The following is a 19,860-nucleotide window of genomic DNA, read 5'->3' as shown; positions in this document are numbered from 1 at the left end:
TTGGAAACAAGATCAGGTGATTTGGAGCTCCAGAATCTGGGAAGTTCAGAGGCAAAGAATTTGGGGAGCTACCCTGTCTCTCAGTGTGCCCACAGCGAGCTACGTGGATCAGTACCTCTCTCACGAATGTCACAGGTTTGGCTGGCGAGCAATTTCTGGAGGGCTTGAACATCGTTCTCCTTTGCAGCCGTGAGGAGGGGAGACTCCCAAATCCTGAAACATGGGGAGGAGGGGGGAGAGAAAGCATCGACTGATTATTATAGATTACAGTCCTCATGATCCGCAGAAGAAGCTTTCCCCACTACATCAGAAAAGCTGTCTTTCAAAACGAAGGGAATTGGTTACTCAGCAAGATAGCTCAAAAAACGCCCGACAGACACAGCCGGACACATGTGAGAAGCTCCCTTTTCAAGAGTTTGCCCTCAACCCAAGACCCGCTGCCGAGCATTTCATGCGAAGAAACTGCAGCTCTCACCTACTGGTAAAATGGCACAAAGGACATAAAACTCAACTTAGGCTGTCTTCATTCCCACAGGATTTGCTAGTGGCGTGAACTACCATTCATTGAATTATGCAGGTGTAAAAAGGGGGGAAACTGTGAGCAGTTCTAGGCTTGACAAGTGTATGTGTGTGGGCTAAGTACCGTAGGTCACTTTAATGGCCCAATTGTGATACGTGCCAGTTATTTGGTAATTGAGAAGATTTAGTCAAGTTGTCACTCATTACCAAGATATAACTTGGCCCTGCAGCACAAATATCTACTGCGTGCGCACAAAGCTGCTCAGCATGATGCTGGGGATGGACTTTGACAATTAAAATATATATGACAAGCTCCACAAAGAAGAAGAAGAGTTGGTTTTTATATGCCGACTTTCTCTACCACTTAAGGGAGACTCAAACCGGCTTACGGTCACCTTCCCTGCCTCTCCCCACAACAGACACCCTGTGAGGTGGGTGGGGCTGAGTGTGACTAGCCCCAGGTCACCCAGCTGGCTTCGTGTGCAGGAGTGGGGAAACCAATCAAGTTCACCAGATTAGCCTCCGCCGCTCATGTGGAGGAGTGGGGAATCGAGCCTGGTTCTCCAGATCAGAATCCACCGCTCCAAACCACTACACCACACTGGCTCTCTAAAAGGTTTGGGAGGGGGGGGGGTCCAGCAGGGAACAACCCCTCCAACACAGGGACATCTGGCAAATCCAATCCAGGTGCCAATCAATCCTCTCAGGAACAATGAAAAAACAGGAGAGCTTATTTAATTTACTCTTTGTCGATAAGGCATGACAAAACCAAAAGGTTTCATTTTTGCTCGTTCCCCACATTGGATTTTCCAACAGCAGATTGCCAGTCCGCCATGTATGGGAGCGTGAGAAGAATGTCAACCCCGGCGTGAATCAGCTCCTATGTTCACATACCGCCAAGGGATTACCTCAACTAAGGAAAACATGAATCTGGCTGAAGGGGGGCAGGTCGGCCAGAAGCAAGAGGATGCAGCTCCAACCGCCACATCTCAGCCCTTTTTAATTAAAAACCCCGGGCCCGGTGCCAGAACATGCCCTCAAAATGAGGAAGTTGGCACCACCCTCAAGGTAGAAGCAGCTGGACTCACCCAAGCTAGCCTGGCATAGATTCCTGGCATCTCCTTTCCCCTTCTTTGGTGGTTTTGTTTTAACCCTTGCTACATCTGGCAGGAAATCTGGCTCCTGTTCATTGTACGGAAGGAAAATCAAGAGACATGCCCACGGAAGAAGACAGATCTTGATGAATGGTGTGAACGGAATGTCTAGAAGAAGGGGGTCTAGACACTAAACACTCAGAATTATCTGAAGGGTTTGAAAAAGTGGGACACTAAAGCTTACATTGGAACAATATATATTATGTTATATATTTTTAAAATACATAATTCCTGCTTATTTTTGCTGCGCGGACTAACAATGCACTCCTATGCACAGAATATCACAGACATGATATTCATTTTGCTCAAAATCTGACCCTGGCTTCAACCAGAAAAGGCGGCATCCGATCACTATCTGATATAACAACCAATAAATCTATTTTTATTATATATTGAGCACAATTGTATTTAAAAACACAATTGTGCAGAGTGTATAATAAAAATAGATTTATTGGTTGTTATATTAGATAGTGTTTAGCTCAACCGCTTTGGTTTCTCCTGACTTTTAGGTTGAGTTTCTTTGTTCCCCTTTTTCTTCTCTGTCGCTGGGTAGTTGCTTAATCCCTACCGAACGAAAGTGAGGGCAATTTTGTGCCTGGTAACTGGGAATTTTTCACAACTCGGGAAACCTTCGTGGTTGCTAACCAGCTAACATTTTATACATCTGAGATAGAACAGTATCGACAGAACCAGTACTGACCCTGAAGTACCAGGGAACACTAGATTGTTCTAGGATTCACCCAAAATTCTTCAAGTTCCACAATGGCTACACCCGTGCTTCATAAGATACAGCCCTTTGTTGGTTTTTATATGCCGATTTTCTTTACCTTTAAGGAGTCTCAAACCGGCTTACAATCTCCTTCCCTTCCTCTCCCCACAAAAGATAACTTGTGAGGTAGGCAGGAGGACCTACATTTTTGGGACCCTGAAGCTTGAACTGTAATGGGGCCCCCTTCGCAACCGGCAACAATAGGGCAACATCAACACGGTCCAAAGGGCCTTGCTGCTCTTGCAAGGACCTCGAGGCCCAAATGGTGGAGAACAGGGTGGTGGGGTGGAGTCCTTGAAAATGGGCCACAGAGCGAGCCCCTTCCCACCAGCAACGAGGTCAGGGTAACTGCTGTTATCTTCTTCAGTGGGGTTGTTCTATGGCAGATGTATTGTTTCATTCTCTAATAGAAAGGTAGAAGATCATCAGAGGGGGCTCGTTAGGATAAAGAGGTGAAAATCTGATTTTTGGTGTTAAAATGCCCAAGGGAGACGAGTGCAGCCTGAATTGAGAATTCAGATGTCTTTTTATGGTTCCGAATGGCTCTAGCCCAAGGACTGAGCTATAGAACTATTAAGTGGTGCACCAACGAAGGATTCGAGGATCCAGCTGCCAAAATGCAGGCTACGAACAGATTCTGGTGAAAAATATTGTTGAAGGTTGTCCTAATGATTAGCACATTACGTCTGCAGGACAGTACTCAGCTCAAACCCAACCCCTCTCTGACTCTTCCTACACACTTGACACTGAGAGACACTGTCCTTCAGTGTTACTCCTCTGAAGATGCCTGCCACAGCTGCTGGCGAAACATCAGGAAAGAAAATTCCAAGACCACGGTTACACAGCCCGGATAACCTACAAGAACCAGATTCTGGTGAGCTCAGCAAGCCCATACAGCTGGGGGTTTGGGTGCTGCAAGCTCCCAAGAAAATTTTGAAATTTGACCAATTACAGGGACATTTTGAGGCCGTATGAAATGGGTATTAGAGCATATTCTAAGTTCAATATTAAGTACTTCAATCCATTGGCTTATGATTCTGTCACTAAAATAGCCTTATTATAATAACAAACACTTCAAAAAAAAACTCCATCAATTTTGTTGAAAAAGTCACTCATTAAAAAAAAAAAGTTCCTTCAGGGCCCCTCTGGAATTAGGGCTCACTCCCACCTGCCTGTTGCTTCAGAAGATCCCAAATGTCTTGATGTTTTTTTTTTAATTAACTTGTGTTTTAGTCAGCTTCAACATTTGAAGAAGGGGACAATGCTTTTAATTGTGGAGTGTTATTAGCATCGTGACAATGGAGAGGGGGGTCACACTAAATTTTATGTCACAGCAGCCATAAAAAAATGGGTGACTGGATTGATTGCTCCCAATGGAAAGAGAGAGGATCTGTTATAGCTGGAGGAGGAGGAGGAGGAAGAAGAAGAAGAAGAAGAAGAAGAAGAAGAAGAAGAAGAAGAAGAAGAAGAAGAAGAGAAGGAGAAGGAGAAGGAGAAGGAGAAGGAGAAGGAGAAGTTAATATTTTTCTTTTATCCCTAGAATTGCCAACTTGACTGGGAAAGTCCTGGAAATTTAGGGGTAGATCCTGAGAAGGGCAGGATTTGGGGAGGGGAGGGACCTTAGCAGGGTATAATGCCATCGAGTCCACCTTCTAAACCCCTTTAAAAATAGCATCATATTCTATCGCAGGTTCGTGGATAATCTTTTTCTTATATTTAAATATCTGGTATCATGTAATACCTTTAAAGAATGGATCAATACAAAGGACCCTAATATACAACTAACAGGAGCTGCGAACTATAACGAAATAGCCTTTCTTGACACCATGGTGTACACAAAAAAAAATGAATGGCTCCATAGGGGTCCATCCTTATAAAAAACCGATGGACCGGAACACCCTATTACATTATCAGTAATTCCATCCGAACCATCTGAGAAACAACTTGCCATATAGCCAATTTCTACATTTAAAAAGGAATTCTACAGATAATAAAGATTACAAAAAATCAGCGTTACAGCTTAGCAAAGACCTTGTGGAAAGGAATTATCCCAAGGCAGTAATTCAACAGGCACAATATAGGGCTGAGAACAAACTTAGAAATGAACTGTTCACAAAGAAACCAACATCAAAGAATAACCAACTTACCTGTTCACTATGATATACTTCGTTGACACCCATCATTAGAAAAATTATCTATAAAAATTGGCATATTATAAAAAATATACCGGGTTGTGCAAACCCACCCCGAATTGCCTACAGGAAAACCAAATCTATTGGGGACCATTTGATACATGCTGATATACCAAAGCTGCGGGTTACCACTCTCCTGCCTGGAAATTTTAAATGTGGAAGGTGTCCTTTCTGCAAATTCATGCTACCAGTACGTGAGTTCACTAACCCAACTTCTGGATTTAAATTTCAAGTGAGGAATTTTAACAACTGTGAATCCAGAAATCTGGTGAATGCTGTCAAACGTGGATGCCAATTATGGTATGTTGGTAAAACCAACAGACCTATAAAATATAGAATAGGAGCCCATCGCTCAAGAATTAGAAATCGAGTTATAGATTCTCCGACGGTATCACACTTTATAGGAAAAAAATCATAATGAAGACGACCTTGTATTTTCCATAGTTTGGCATTTTGAAAAGCACAACTCCAATTGTGTAGATATAGATTTAATATTACGCCAACAAGAAACTAAGTTTATGCATCTTTTTAGGACACTACAGCCAGAAGGACATAACACTGCATTGGATCTTTCATGCTTTATATAGAATCAATAAAAACTTATAAAAATTATAGAAATTACAAAAACATTAGGAATCCTTTAAATCTACCGGACTAGTTTGAAAATCAGGCACCCCAGGTGAATGCAATTAGAGAGGAACTCTTCATATGTTGTAACACTACACCTCTAATTAGAGAATGCTGTTCCCATCAGCATAGGAGCAAGCTAGATAGCTGCCAATGTGTAAGTATATGATTGGCCATTGTTTATGCTTTGATATTATTTTATTATCATTCTATATGAAATTGTCTCCTTAAAAAGCCTTGCCACAATTTAATTGAATAAATGTATATATTTCTAGTGATTCCTGAGGAAGACGTGGGTCGAAACAGGGGCTCATCCGGATCCCTGTAGGGTTTGCCGGTCGGTGCCGCCCGCCTAGGCGGCTTGGTGTCGCATACTATTCGTTTTCAAGGCTTCTCGCCCACACCTTGAATTGCTGGTCGGAGCTGCCTACTTCCACGGCTCGACGTTGCCTATGTTCGAACGATAGAGCACAGAGCTTGGCTCGTCACGTCATATTCGATAATGTTCTGATTGGTTGAACAATTTTTCCCGTTAATAGTTTTGGGACCAGAGAAACAAAAATTGGATGCCATAGGAACCAACTTTCAGAACAACTGAAGTAATTTAAAAGCACCACTTATTTAAAGAGAAAAAATATTTTTGTGTATGTATATGTATCGAGCGTGTATTGTAGTACTGTGATATATGTATGTTTTGTATTATTGTGATATTGTTGTCCTTGTAACTCACATTATTGTTAAATACACTTAGCTATCATGAATTTTTGGCATTACTGCCGCTTAATTTTCCAAGTTCAATCTATATGCAGAACATATAATTAGGAAAGCTGGATTAGATTTAGATGAAGGTGGAGTGAAAATTGGAGGGAGGAACATTAATAATTTGAGATATGCTGATGACACCACATTATTGGCAGAAAATAGTGAAGATTTGAAACGACTACTGCTGAAAGTTAAAAGAGAAATTGCCAAAGCAGGACTACAGCTGAACATCAAGAAAACTAAAGCAATGACTACAGGAGAATTACACAACTTTAAGGTTGACAATGAGGAAATTGAAATTGTTCAAGACTTTCTATTCCTTGGCTCCATCATCAACCAAAATGGAGACTGCAGCCAAGAAATCAGGAGATTGAGACTGGGAAGGGCAGCCATGAAGGAGCTAGAAAATATTTTGAAGTGTAAGGATGTGTCACTGGCCACCAAGACTAGATTAATTCATGCCATCGTATTCCCTATTACTCTGTATGGATGTGAAGGCTGGACAGTGAAGAAAGCTGATAGGAAGAAAATAGATTCCTTTGAAATGTGGTGTTGGAGGAGAGGGTTACGGATTCCGTGGACTGCCCAAAAAAACAAATCAGTGGGTTATAGATCAAATCAAGCCTGAACTGACCCTAGAAGCTAAAATGACTAAACTGAGGCTATCGTATTTTGGTCACGTCATGAGACGACAAGAGTCACTGGAAAAGACAGTCATGCTAGGAAAAGTTGAGGGCAGCAGGAAAAGAGGAAGACCCAACAAGAGATGGATTGACTCAATAAAGGAAGCCACAGCCTTCAATCTGCAAGATTTGAGCAAGGCTGTCAAAGACAGGACATTTTGGAGGACTTTCATTCATAGGGTTGCCATGAGTCAGAAGCGACTTGACGGCACTTAACACACACACACACACACACACACACAATTTTCCAAGTACCTGGAGGCTGGCCACCCTAGGGATCCCCCACCCCTGCTGGATTTTCCTATCACCACTTTGAGCATCGGCAGGAGAAACATAAAACAAAGTAAATGGCTGCTGGCTGACAGGGTGATGTCACTTCTGAGGGAACTTGGAAGTGATGTCAGTCCTCACTAGGAATCACGGAAAACACCATGGTTTTACCATAGTTTTGGCCAATTCCTAGAGAGCCATGAAATCACGTCCAGGTTTTCCCAGAAGTGATGTCACATTATCAGCCAATGGCAACCCCCCAGGTCTCTGCCCCCCCCCCCCCAGTTTCCCACTGGCTACAAACCCTGGCAATCCTAATTAGACATTGCATTTCTAGCCCACCCCATCATTACAAACACTCATTGATTTCACTGGGGCTACTTTCAAGTAAGACAACATGAGAATGCAGTCTTAGTGCCTCGTGTTTTGTGCTCTTGGCCACGTTATGCATTGTATCCGGTTTTAACAGATTTTTCTTTTTCCTAATGGCCCATGGCAAAGATCAAGGCAATAATTAACGGCTTATGTCGTATATAAAATAACAAATTAAAATCAGATTATCGCAGATTAAAACAAATGCCAAAACCCTACCCCTTTAGCACAAGCTAGGGCTGCCACTAGGGTTGCCAACCTGCAGGTACTAGCTGGCAATCTCCTGCTATTACAACAGATCTCCAGCAGATAAAGATCAGTTCACCTAAAGAAAATGACCGCTTTTGCAACTGGACTCTATGGCATTGAAGTCCCTCCCCTCCTCAAACCCCGCCCTCCTCAGGCTCCGCCCCCAAAAGCCTCCCTCCGGTGGCAAAGAGGGACCTGGCCACCCTATCTGCAGGTGTGTATGGGGCTACTTTTTCAGTGGTGTGGAAGGTGTGCGCCTAGCAATTGCGACGGAGAGACTGTGACGTGAAAAGGAGCTACGTATTAAGCCGTGCTGTAGCTGTTGAGAATTTGGGGCTCTGCGCAGAGCCAGGCAGAGAAAGCTTTCCCCACTGTTTGTTGATGCTTAGCTTACTGATCATGGTTAATTGTCCAGAGGAAGGGAGAGGAGGAAGGAGGTAGGATAATCAGCCAAGTGGAGACAAGATAAGCAGAGATAGGCAAAGATGACTAGGCAGAGGAGGATGGCCAGGATCAAGGATCCCCGCTGGCTTTCTCTACTTGCAGAATTCTCACCTGTCAGATCACAATGAAATTTGGTATGCAAGCTCATGTAAGAATCCTCACCTTGACGTTCAAACGCCAACTTGATTCATGGGCCATTTCTAAGTGGCTGGAAACATCCAATGCCTCCAACGATGGGCCAGCGTGGTGTAGTGGTTAAGAGCGGCGGACTCTAATCTGGAGACCCGGGTTCGATTCCCCACTCCTCCATAGGAGCGGCAGACTCTAATCTGGTGAACCGGGTTGGTTTCCCCACTCCTACACATAAAGCCAGCAGGGTGACCTTGAGTTAGTCACAGTTCTCTCTGAACTCTCTCAGCCTCATCTACCTCACAGGATGTCTGTTGTGGGGAGGAGAAGGGAAGGAGATTGTAAACCGGTTTGATTCTCCTTAAGTGGTAGAGAAAATCGGCATATAAAAACGAACTCTTCTTCTTCTTCATTGCTAAAATTGAATATGATGTGTTTGCCTTCTTAAAAATGGGGAATATAGTGACTGGAAATGCTAGCTGCATAGGCTTTGTACCACTTTAGGATCGGGCTGGGACTTTCTGAGTGGCTATGCTGAATGGACATTGCATGGGATCTGGGAACATCTCCCATATGACTTGGGCTTCTCCAACTAGGGTTGCCAACTGATCTCCAGACTATAGAGGTCAGTTCCCCTGGAGAAATGGCTGCTTCGGATGGTGGAGTCTCTGGCATTATACCCAACTGAGGTACCTCCCCTTCCCGAACTGCACCCTGCCCAGGCTCCACCCTCAAATTATCACCAGGAGTTTCCCAACCCAGAGCTCACGACCCTACCACTGTGCCCGCTTTTGTTGAGCAGAACAGTGGTGGAGAAATGGAAGTCACAACAATTGTGCCGCGTCACATCCAGTGAATATCTAGAAATGACATCACCGTGTCGCTACGACACTCAAGGATTCACCCATAGAGGGTTTTTTTTTGGGGGGGGGGAATCCTACAGCATCATGGCAACAAGGTTATGTCATTTCTGGTTGGTGACCCCATATCCCCCCTTCCCCCGAGGGCCAGAGGGGTTGGGCCGGGCCATGCCTCAGCAGCCCAGACTGGGAGTGGGGGGGCGGTTGCCTTGGTTTGCTCACGGGCCGGAGGAGAGCTCTCAATGGGCCGGATCCAGCCCGTGGGCCTTATGTTTGACACCCCTGCCTTAAAGACGAACAAACTATATTCCGGCATGAAGACTAACAAAAAACGGCGCTTATGCTTAAACGCATCTGATGATCTCGCAAGGGTTCCCTTAAGCTCTCTGCTCATCCTGCAGTGGCCATTCATGCGTTTGACGGACTGGGGCAGACTCGGTTTGGGATCCAAGCCTCTGTGAAAAGCAACTTAATTCTGTTTGTCATTAACTGTGCACCTTGACGACTGTTCTGCATCAGATAAGGCATGAGAAACACTAAGAAACACTTGAAATAGACTAGATAGTTAGGCCTACCTAGCTTGTGACTGATAATATAGAGAGCCAGCATGGCGAAGTGGTTAAGAACGGCGGACTCGAACCTGGCCCTCCTCAGGCTCCGCCCCCAAAACCTCCTGTGGGAGGCAAAGAGGGACCTGGCAACCCTAACCAAGACCTCTTTCTCTCTCCGTTTTGTTACTATTAATTTTTAGGGTTGCCAGGTTCCACTTTGCTACCAGCAGGAGGTTTTGGGGAGGAGTCTGAGGAGGGCGGGGTTTGGGGAGGGGAGGGACTTCAACGCCAGAGAGTCCAATCGCCAAAGCGGCCGTTTTCTCCAGGCGAACTGATCTCTGTCGGCTGGAGATCAGCTGTAATAGCAAGAGATCTCCAGCTAGTACCTGGAGGTTAGCAACCCTATTAGTTTTAGATTATTGCTAATGGAAAATGACTGAAATACCGGACAAAACTGATTGGATTCATAAAGTGTTTGAACTAGCAGAAATGGCAAAACTGACTGCGTTAGTAAATCAAAAAGACAATGATGAATTTGTTAAGGAATGAGAGGCGTGGATTGTTTATTGTAAAAATGAACTTAATGTGCAAAATGTTAAAGGCTATGACTTAGACTAATTCAAATTGTCATACGTTATTTTTTTATTTTTTTATTTATTTTTTTTAACAACTGTAGAATGTTTTATAAATTTTTTATAAAGAATTAGAAAATAATTGCTAAGAGGATTGTGAAGGTAAGTTAGAGATAGAAGAAGAAGGGAAGTCAAAGTAGGGGAAGATGATGCATATATAGTAGATTTAATTGAGAATTAGAAGAGATTAAAGGACAACGTTAATTGATTGTATAGAATGTATGAAAAAACAATTAAAATTTTTTTTTAGATTATTGCTCTTTATATGTATTTTAATCTCCTTAGATGAGGGGCCTGGGTTAGCTGGCCTCATTTTCCTCCCCTAAATACAATTTGTCTTGGATCCCGCTTCAAAATTTGAGAAAGGAACAGGAGTAAGGTAGGCAGGGAAGAGCATTTTAGATGCAGTGGCACTGTCTGGCCAAGCAGCGGCAGTAGAGAGCCAAGCAAGGTCAGTGGAAGAAGAAAAGGGGAACATGTTCTTTGCAGACTTCGCTAGACCGGCTCTCTCCTTTTTTGCTATCGTGTTTGCTAAGAAAAAGGTGGATGTTGTACCAGATTTACAGTACATGGGAACGCCAGACACGCACACCTATGTACTCGAGCCTGGAAGCAGTCCTGAATGGCTTGGCAAAGGCTTCCCTTTTAGGCAGCAGGTGTCTGCCAGAGAGGTAGGAGAGGAAGAAGAGGAAGAAGGAGGAGGAGGAGGAGGAGGGTTGGTTTTTATATGCCGACTTTCTCTACCACTTAAGAAAGAATCAAACCAGCTTGCAATCACCTTCCCTTCCTCACAATAGACACCCTGTGAAGTAGGTGGGCCTGAGAGAGTTCTAAGAGATCTGAGACTTGCCCAGGGTCACACAGCTGGCTTCATGTCGAGGAGTGGGGAATCAAACCCGGTTCTCCAGATTAGAGTCCACCGCTCCTAACCCCCGCTCTTAACCACTACACCACGCTGGCAGAGGTGTAGTGGTTGGTGTAGTGGTTAAAGAGTTAGACTAGGATCTGGGAGTCCCAGGTTCGAATCCCCACTCTGGCATAGAAGCTCACTGGGTGACTTTGGATTGCTCTCTCTCTCTCTCTGCCAAGCCTACCTCATAGGGGTGTTGTGAGGATGAGGGGAGAACTGTATGCGCCAACCTACGCTCCTTGGAGGAAGGGTGGGATAAAATACACTAAATAAATACAAACTGAAATTATAGATGTGCATGCACACACATATTAAGCTGGAACCATATAAAAAGTTTCTGCAGAATCACTTAGAATCATAGAGTTGGAAGGGACCACCAGGGTCATCTAGTCCAACCCCCTGCCCAATGTAGGAAATTCACAACTACCTCCCCCCCACACCCCCAGTGACCCCTACTCCATGCCCGGAAGATGGCCAAGATGCCCTCCCTCTCATCCTCTGCTTAAGGTCATAGAATCAGCATCGCTGACAGATGGCCATGTAACCTCTTCTTAAAAACCTCCAGGGAAGGAGAGCGCACAACCTCCCGAGGAAGTCTGTTCCACTGAGAAACCGCTCTAACTGTTAGAATTTTTTTTCCTAATGTCTAGACGGAAACTCTTTTGATTTAATTTCAAACTCTTTTGATTTAATTTCTGCAATTGGCCATAAGCCAGCTTCACATGCCTGGCAATTACCCTTAAAGCATAGCTACGAGAAATTCTGCAGTTATGCAAACATTTGCCAATACGAGATGCCTTTGTTCACCATGAATAAGCGGAGCTGGCCAGCCCCAAACTCCCACCTGCATAATTATAACTCTCTGGTCAATCTCCCAGGAGGGATGGCGGAATGGTATAGCCCAATCTTGCCAGATCTTGGAAGCTAAGCAAGGTCCGTACTTGGATGGGAGACCACCAAGGAAGACCCGCTAGACTAGTTCTGCTTGCAGGGAAGCATTACTGACCCGGCCATCGATGTCTTTGTATTCTCAGACCAACACTACTGCAGGGGGACAAAAAGCAGTGGTGTGGAATGAAGCCAGGGGCTGGTTCAGCAGCTTTTGCGGCCTTCTAAGAGAGCCAGCATGGTGTAGTGGTTAAGAACGGTGGTTTGGAGCAGTGGAGTCTGATCTGGAGAACCGGGTTCGATTCCCCACTCCTCCACATGAGCGGCGGACGCTAATCTGGTGAACCGGGTTGGTTTCCCCACTCCTACACACGGAGCCAGCGGGGTAACCTTGGGCTAGTCACACTCTCTCAGCCCCACCAACCGCACAGGGTGTCCGTTGAGGGGAGGAGAAGGTGATTGTAAGGTGGTTTGATTCTCCCTTAAGTGGGAGAGAAAGTTGGCATCTAAAAATTAATTCTCCTCCTCCTCCTCCTCCTCCAGAAAACAAAATTTGTCCTGATGACCGAGAAGGCAAAGACGTTTCCCCACACACCCAACCCAACGACTTTCTCTGGTTGACCTGAGTAATTCCATCTTTACAGTCGGGCGTCCTTCCAGCCAGCCAGCCGCTTCGGTTGATTGGGAGAAAGGGATGCTTCGCCTCATCCGACCAGATTCCTAGAGAGTTTGGCCTGCGTTTCATACCAGTCATTCCACCCAATTAGAATAACTTGACAGTAGTCTCATCATTCATAGGCGTACAAATATATTGCCCTGCGCGTTCTGCATCCAAGCATCCACTCGCAAGTTAACGAAGAACGGCACCCACCTCTGTCTGCCTTTGCGACACGTTTATTTATCTCATTTATACCCCTCGTTTTCTCCCCAATGGGGACCCAAAGCAGCTTACATCCTCCTGTCCCCCTTTTTTAATTCACAACAATCCTGTGAGGTAGGTTAGAAGAAAAAGAAGAGGACGAGGAGGAGGAGTCGGTTTTTATATGCCGACTTTTTCTACCACTTAAGGAAGAATCAAACCGGCCTACAATCATCTTCCCTCACCTCTCCTCACAACAGGCACCCTGTGAAGTAGGTGGGGCTCGGAGCTGGGTGACTAGCCCAAGGTCACCCAGCTGGCTTCGTGTGGAGGAGTGGGGGAAACCAACCCGGTTCGCCAGATTAGCCTCCGCCGCTCATGTGGAGGAGTGGGGACTCAAACTCGGTTCTCCGGATCAGACGCCACCGCTTCAAACCACTACTCTTAACCACGACGCCCTGCTGGCTCTCGAGCTCACCCAGTGAGCTTCCATGGCAGAGTGGGGATGTCAGCCTGGGTTCCCCAGATCCTAGTCCGACACCTTCACCATTACACCACTATCCCCAGAAAAATATTTCCCTGCTGTTCCCGTCACATACCAGCTACTCTAGCATCCCACCCGCCCTTCCAATAACCCTTAACTTGCAAATGTCCTTTGCTTTTTAATCGAGCAATATTTGTTTCTGTCCTGGGCTATGATTTGCTCTGGGGCCACAGGCGGCCGACCCCTGCTCTCAAGTATCCGTGTCAGTGAGACACCGAACACTTTATAGGTTCTTACCTAACAGAAAAAAACAAATCCCGACAGGGCTAATCTATCCACCAGCAATCCAATATCTCTCGCAACACATCAGGTTACAAGCTTTTGGGCTCCTTCTTCTCGGGACGCTGCGGCAAACATTTCGCCTTTCCTCGCCATTGTCGAGGCCCCCAAACCCACACCGATCTTTTGACAGCATCTCTTTGGGAAGCTGCTCTGGTTACCCCGAGCCCTGATGTAATTTGCATGTAACATTTCAACCACGTCGCAAACGATCCACGCTCGGAGGAAACCTAATATCCGAACCTGACCAAGTTCGGCTCTGCCTAGGCAGGCAGGTGTTCCCATTCGGTGCCAAGCACAAGAACTGTTTCCAGAAGAGGTGTTTTGCAAGACACAAAATGTCATTGGGAATCCATTGGGAAGGTACATCGGAAGGTACTGGCGTAGATTCGGTGCATGATTCACAGTCCTTTTATTAGGTGGTTGGCTGGGAGTGGCAGTCTGTTATAGGGTCAGTTTTCTCGCGAAGAAAGAACCGCAGTTCCTAGCGTGTTAATAATTCACAAACATAAATCAAAAAAGGGTCTGTCCAGTCCAGCATTGTGTTTCCAACAGTAACCACAAAGGTGACTTTAGGAAGCCCACAGGATTTTCAGCAACTTTCGGAAGTGGCAACTGAGAGAGGAAGAAGCTCAGTTATTTTATTTTATTTTATTTTATTTACTTATGTCATTTATATCCCACCTTTCTCCCTCAAGGGGATCCAAAGCAGCTTACGTTGTCCTCCTCTTCTCCATTTTACCCTCACAACAACCCTGTGAGGTGGGTTGGGCCGAGAGTGTGTGACGAGCCCAAGGCCATCCAGCGAGCTTCCGTGGCCAAGTAGGGACTCGCACCTGGGTCTCCCAGATCCTAATCTGATGCTATAACCACAATGCCACCCTGGCCCTAGTGCAGATGAGAGATTCAAAACTGATAAAAGGAAGCATTTCTTCACACAACACAGAGTTCAGTTGTGGAACTCCCTGCCCCAGGATGTGGTGATGGCTGCCAACTTGGAAGGCTTAAAGAGGGGAGTGGACATGTTTATGGAGAAGAGGGCTATCCATGGCTACTGGTCAAGATGGATACTAGTCATGCTGCATGCCTATTCTCTCCAGTATCCAAGGAGCATTCCCATTATATTAGGCGCTGTGGAACTCATGCAGGACAATGCTGCTGCAGTCGTCTTGTTTGGGGGCTTCCTGGAGGCCCCTGGTTGGCCACTGTGTGAACAGTCTGCTGGACTTGATGGGCCTGGGTCTGATCAAGCAGGGCTTTTCTTATGTTCTTATGTTCAGATCTTCATAAGCTTTAAAGGACGGGAATTACTCAAAGCATGTCCATCAGCTGAATACCATCTCACCTGAGCTTCTATTTCCCTTTCTGTTGCAGGTATGAAACCCCAGGCACGGCCAGAGGTATGACCCTTTGGGCAATAGCCCAAAGATATTATATATTACATATATAGGGTCTCCCAGATCCTAATCTGACACTATAACCACTACACTACCCTGGCCCTGGTGAAGATCTTCGTAAGCTTCAAGGGCAAGGGAATTCTTCAAGACATGTCCGTCAGCTGAATACAATCTCGGCTGAGCTTCTGTTTCCCTTCCTTTCCTTTATCCCTTAGAAGCTCCTTGATTTATTGATCTTGAGCAGCGTGATTTTAAATCTAATATTTGAGGGATATATGGACTAAAATAAATCTTGCCACTGACAATGTAGCCTCGGGATCCCTGTCACTTAATTAAAAAAGGCATTATGTCAGACACAGAGGCATTAGATTTATATGTTAAAAGGGGAGAGATATAACGTGATCTAAGTTGCTCATAAAAGCGGCATTCCAAGAGCTCATGAATCGACAGAGCCAGAAGAGTAAGGACAGGTCCTGTCTGGGTATGGCATGTTCAAAATTCTGCCTTGCATAACCATAGAGGGGTTAAACAGAAGGCTAAACAGAAGGCTCTTGGGCCGTCAAATAATAAGTGTAAGCGGGCAAACCACGTGGTGGTGGTATTTCGAAAAACTGAGATGAGCAAATGTGGCGAGCCGGAAAGAAGTGCTGTTATAATCGAGCTCTTTAGTGTACTTTAAAAAAAATTAATAATAAGGGTACAGAAAAGAAATTGGGAAGGAAAAACAGGGAAAGAAGGAAAATAACATTTCAACACAAATCTGTGCCCAATGCAACCAAGTCTATGTGTTCACATCCTCAACATAAATTTCAAATGTTAATATTCAGGCTTTAATTGGTATTATTCAAATCTGATCTCATAATCTCATCTCAGCTACCTTACTAATAATGATAATACATTTAAGAGTCAAACATTTATAAAAGCCTATCTTAGTCTAATTCACATCTAATATTCAATCACATCCTGAAACCTTGTCTCCGGCATGTCTATCATTAGTCATGCATATCTATCAAAAAACAGTTGCCATCTTTTTAATTTTAATATAAAGATAGACACTTCTGTGTATATAGTAGTTAAACCAAAATTCACACAGAAAACAAATATTCCAAGCAATTTCAATATAATTCCAATATTACCATCATAATGCAAAAGTCATATCCAAGCACAGGTCATAAATTACAAAGTCACATGTATTGTTCACAAGTAGGTGCATACAAACAGGTAAGTGTATAATCCTGGTTTTAAATATAGGTAAGTAAACACATCACCATGTATATAATAATTCTAACAATATTTTGTCTTCTTCTTTAGCAACAATATATTCATCAGAAGCCAGACAGGTGAGGAAGACGGCCGTTTCGTTCTTCATCAGTTCCTCAACCTTAATCTTTTCACTTGGTATGTATTTCTTTTTTTATCTTATAAGCACAAGTTTAAACTCCCCATGGGTAGAAGACTGATCCTTCTGCCTAACCAGGCTAGTATATTCAGTCCATTTCAGAGATTCCCAGAAAGGTATCCTTTCTGGGAACCTCTGAAATGGACTGAATATTTATAATCAGGACTATACACTTACCTATTTGTATGCACCTACTTGTGAACAATACATGTGACTTTGTAATTTATGACCTGTGCTTGGATATGACTTTTGCATTATGATGGTAATATTGGAATTATCTTTTTAAGTTTGGCAAAAGCTTCGGTTTCCCCCAAGATCTAATATCATATCCTGCGAGAAGCCCGGCAATGATGATTTCTCTTCTAAGATTTTTCGCCATGAGGATATAAAAGAGTCACGCTTCAAAGAAGCCAGAAGCCCCTCAGTGCTAAAGCGCAGCTTAAGTTGTAGTTTAAAGGCGGCCAGCTGATTCCCTTTCTGTTGCAGGTATGAAACCCCAGGCACGGCTAGAGGTATGACCCTTTAGCCAACAGCCCAAAGATATTACATGCTGTACTCTTTGTATTTGTCGTTTGGCTATGGCTTTGAGCAAATGCGATAAAATTAATTGATTGAAGTACTCTTTGTTTCTCTCCCCCCCCTTCTTTGTTGAGACGGTATGTTTGCAAGCCACTCTGGCCTTACAAATTAAATACATAAATAATCCATTATTGTTCACTAGGTACGCAGCATTCTCATCAAACGCTGCCGAAGCCAGGCGTAAAAGACTAGGCTTTAAAAATAGCAGCCCTGACCTGGATAGGCCAGGCTAGCCCGATCTTGCCAGATCTCAGAAGCTAAGCAGGGTCGACCCTGGCAAGTATTTGGATGGGAGACCTCCAAAAAATACCAGGGTCGTGACGCGGAGGCAGGCAATGGCAAACCACCTCTGAACATCTCTTGCCTTGAAACCCTGACCCGGGGATGTGACTCGACAACCACAAAGGCAGCACATCAACTTGATGCTGCCTTTCAGATTAGCACTGCTCAGCTTCCAGATTTTATTTCGTTTTTAAGTATTTTACTTAATGTATACCCCACTTTTCCCTGCAAAGGGGATCCAAAGCAGCTTACACCAGTCTCCTCACCTCCATTTTATCTCACAACAACTCTGGGAGGAAGGTCAGGCTGAGAGTGGAAGAAGAAGAGGAGGAGGAGGAGGAGGAGGAGGAGGAGGAGTTGGGTTTATTCCTTGATTTTCTCTACCTTTTAAGGAGTCTCAAAGCAGCTTACAATCGCCTTCCCTTCCCTTCCCCTCCCCACGACAGACACTTTGCGAAGCAGGTGGGGCTGAGAGAGTTCAGAGAGAACTGCGACCAGCCCAAGGTCACCTAGCAGGCTTCAGATGGAGGAGTGGGGAGACCAACCCGGTTCACCAGATTAGAGTCCCCCGCGCATGTGGAGGAGTGGGAAATCAAACCCGGTCCTCCAGATTAGAGTCCACCGCTCTTAACCACTACACCACGCTGGCCAAGGTAACCTGGCAAGCTTCCATGGCGTAGTAGAGATTCAAACCTAGATCCTAGTCCGACACTCTAACTACTGCCCCACGTTGACTCTCACGTAATCTTCTTACATACACTCTTCCTATGACTGAGCCACCCTCTTACTTCACTGACGCCTCTCAGTGGCTGCTGGTAATGTCCGATATTCCTCTCCCCCACATATTGGTGGCTGGTGGTGATTCCTGTCAGTAAACCACCTTCACATCAACACTTTATGGAGTCAGATCATAGGTCTGTCAAGGTGAGTGCTTTCTAGCCTCTCTCCAGGGTCTCAAGTAGAGGTCTTTCTGGTCACTTAGTAGAATCATAGAATCATAGAGCTGGAAGGGACCACCAGGGTCATCTAGTCCAACCCCCCTGTACAATGCAGGAAATTCACAACTACCTCCCCCACACCCCCAGTGACCCCTACTCCATGCCCAAAAGATGGCCAAGATGCCCTCCCTCTCATGATCTGCCTAAGGTCCTAGTTCTGGTCACCACACCTAAAAAAAGAATATTACAGAGATTGAGAAGGTGCAGAAAAGAGCAACCAAAATGATTAAGAGACTAAAACAACTGTCCTACGGGGAGCGGTTAAGATGCTTAGGGCTGTTTAGCTTGGAAAGAAGGCCGATGAGGGGAGACATGATAGAGGTCTATAAAATTATGCATGTTTTGGAGAGAGTGTACAGGGAGTAGTTTTTCTCTCTCTCCCATAATACTAGAACATGGGGTCATCTCCTAAAGCTGGAGGGTGAGAGATTCAAAACAGATAAAAGGAAGTATTTTTTCACACAACGCATAGTTAAATTGTGGAACTCCCTGCCTCAGGATACAGTGATGGCTGCCAACTTGGAAGGCTTTAAGAGGGGAGTGGACAAATTCATGGAGGAGAGGGGTATTCATGGCTTTGTTAGAATGGATACTAGTCATGCTGCATACCTATTCTCTCTAGTATCAGAGGAGCATGCCTATTATTTTGGGTGCGGTGGAACACAGGCAGGATGGTGCTGCTGCACTCATCTTGTTAGTGGCTTCCTAGAGGCATCTGGTTGGCCACTGTGTGAACAGACTGCTGGACTTGATGGGCCTGGGTCTGATCCAGCAGGGCTCTTCTTATAGCTGCCAACTTGGCATGCTTTAAGAGGGGAGTGGACATGTTCATGGAGGAGTTGGCTATCCATGGCTACTAGTAAAAATGGATACTAGTCATGCTGTATGCCTATTCTCTCCAGGATCAGAGGAGCAGGCCTATTCTGTTGGGTGCTGTGGAACAGAGGCAGGATGGTGCTGCTGCAGCCGACTTGGTTGGGGGCTTCCTAGAGGCACCTGGTTGGCCACTGCATGAACAGACTGCTGGACGTGATGGGCCTTGTTCTGATCCAGCAGGGCCTTTCTTATATTCTTGTTCTAATCAGCATTGCTGACAGATGGCCATCTAGCCTGTGCTTAAAAACCTCCAGGGAAGGAGGGCTTACCACCTCCCGAGGAAGCCTGTTCCACTGAGGAACCACTCTATTAGAAAATTCTTCCTAATGTCTAGATGGAAACTCTTTTGATTTTGACACTCCTTTACTTCTCTGCATCTGAACTCCTTTCCAGATAAAGTCCCCAAATAGCTAGCGTTGTTTCCTATGGACCTGATGTATGAGGAATTCTCTGCGGTTTCATTTTTTTTTTATTTTAACGCAAAAATTTGGTCAGAGTGCTTGGTATGCCACTTTCAGCTCCTTCTCTCCCCCTGCGTTACACAACGTGCCTGCATATGTGGATAAAACACTACAAGAAGTGATCTTGAGGTTATCACGCTCGCGCACCGAGATGGTTTTTGGGTAATGTTTTATT

General features: G+C 45.0%; 1 protein-coding gene across 1 annotated transcript in view; it reads right to left on the bottom strand.

The window, feature by feature from the left end:
* LOC130476792 (transient receptor potential cation channel subfamily V member 6-like) overlaps positions 1 to 19,860 on the bottom strand; it is an 84,330-nt gene that overhangs the window by 32,847 nt on the left and 31,623 nt on the right. The window contains exon 2 of the mRNA XM_056848791.1: positions 116 to 213. Within this exon, the coding sequence (XP_056704769.1) occupies positions 116 to 213 (98 nt within the window). The remainder of the gene's footprint in view (positions 1 to 115; positions 214 to 19,860) is intronic.

This window comes from Euleptes europaea, chromosome 4 (genome assembly GCF_029931775.1).
Source record: "Euleptes europaea isolate rEulEur1 chromosome 4, rEulEur1.hap1, whole genome shotgun sequence".
Lineage (NCBI taxonomy): Eukaryota > Metazoa > Chordata > Lepidosauria > Squamata > Sphaerodactylidae > Euleptes > Euleptes europaea.
This window is presented reverse-complemented; position numbering and strand designations above follow the sequence as displayed.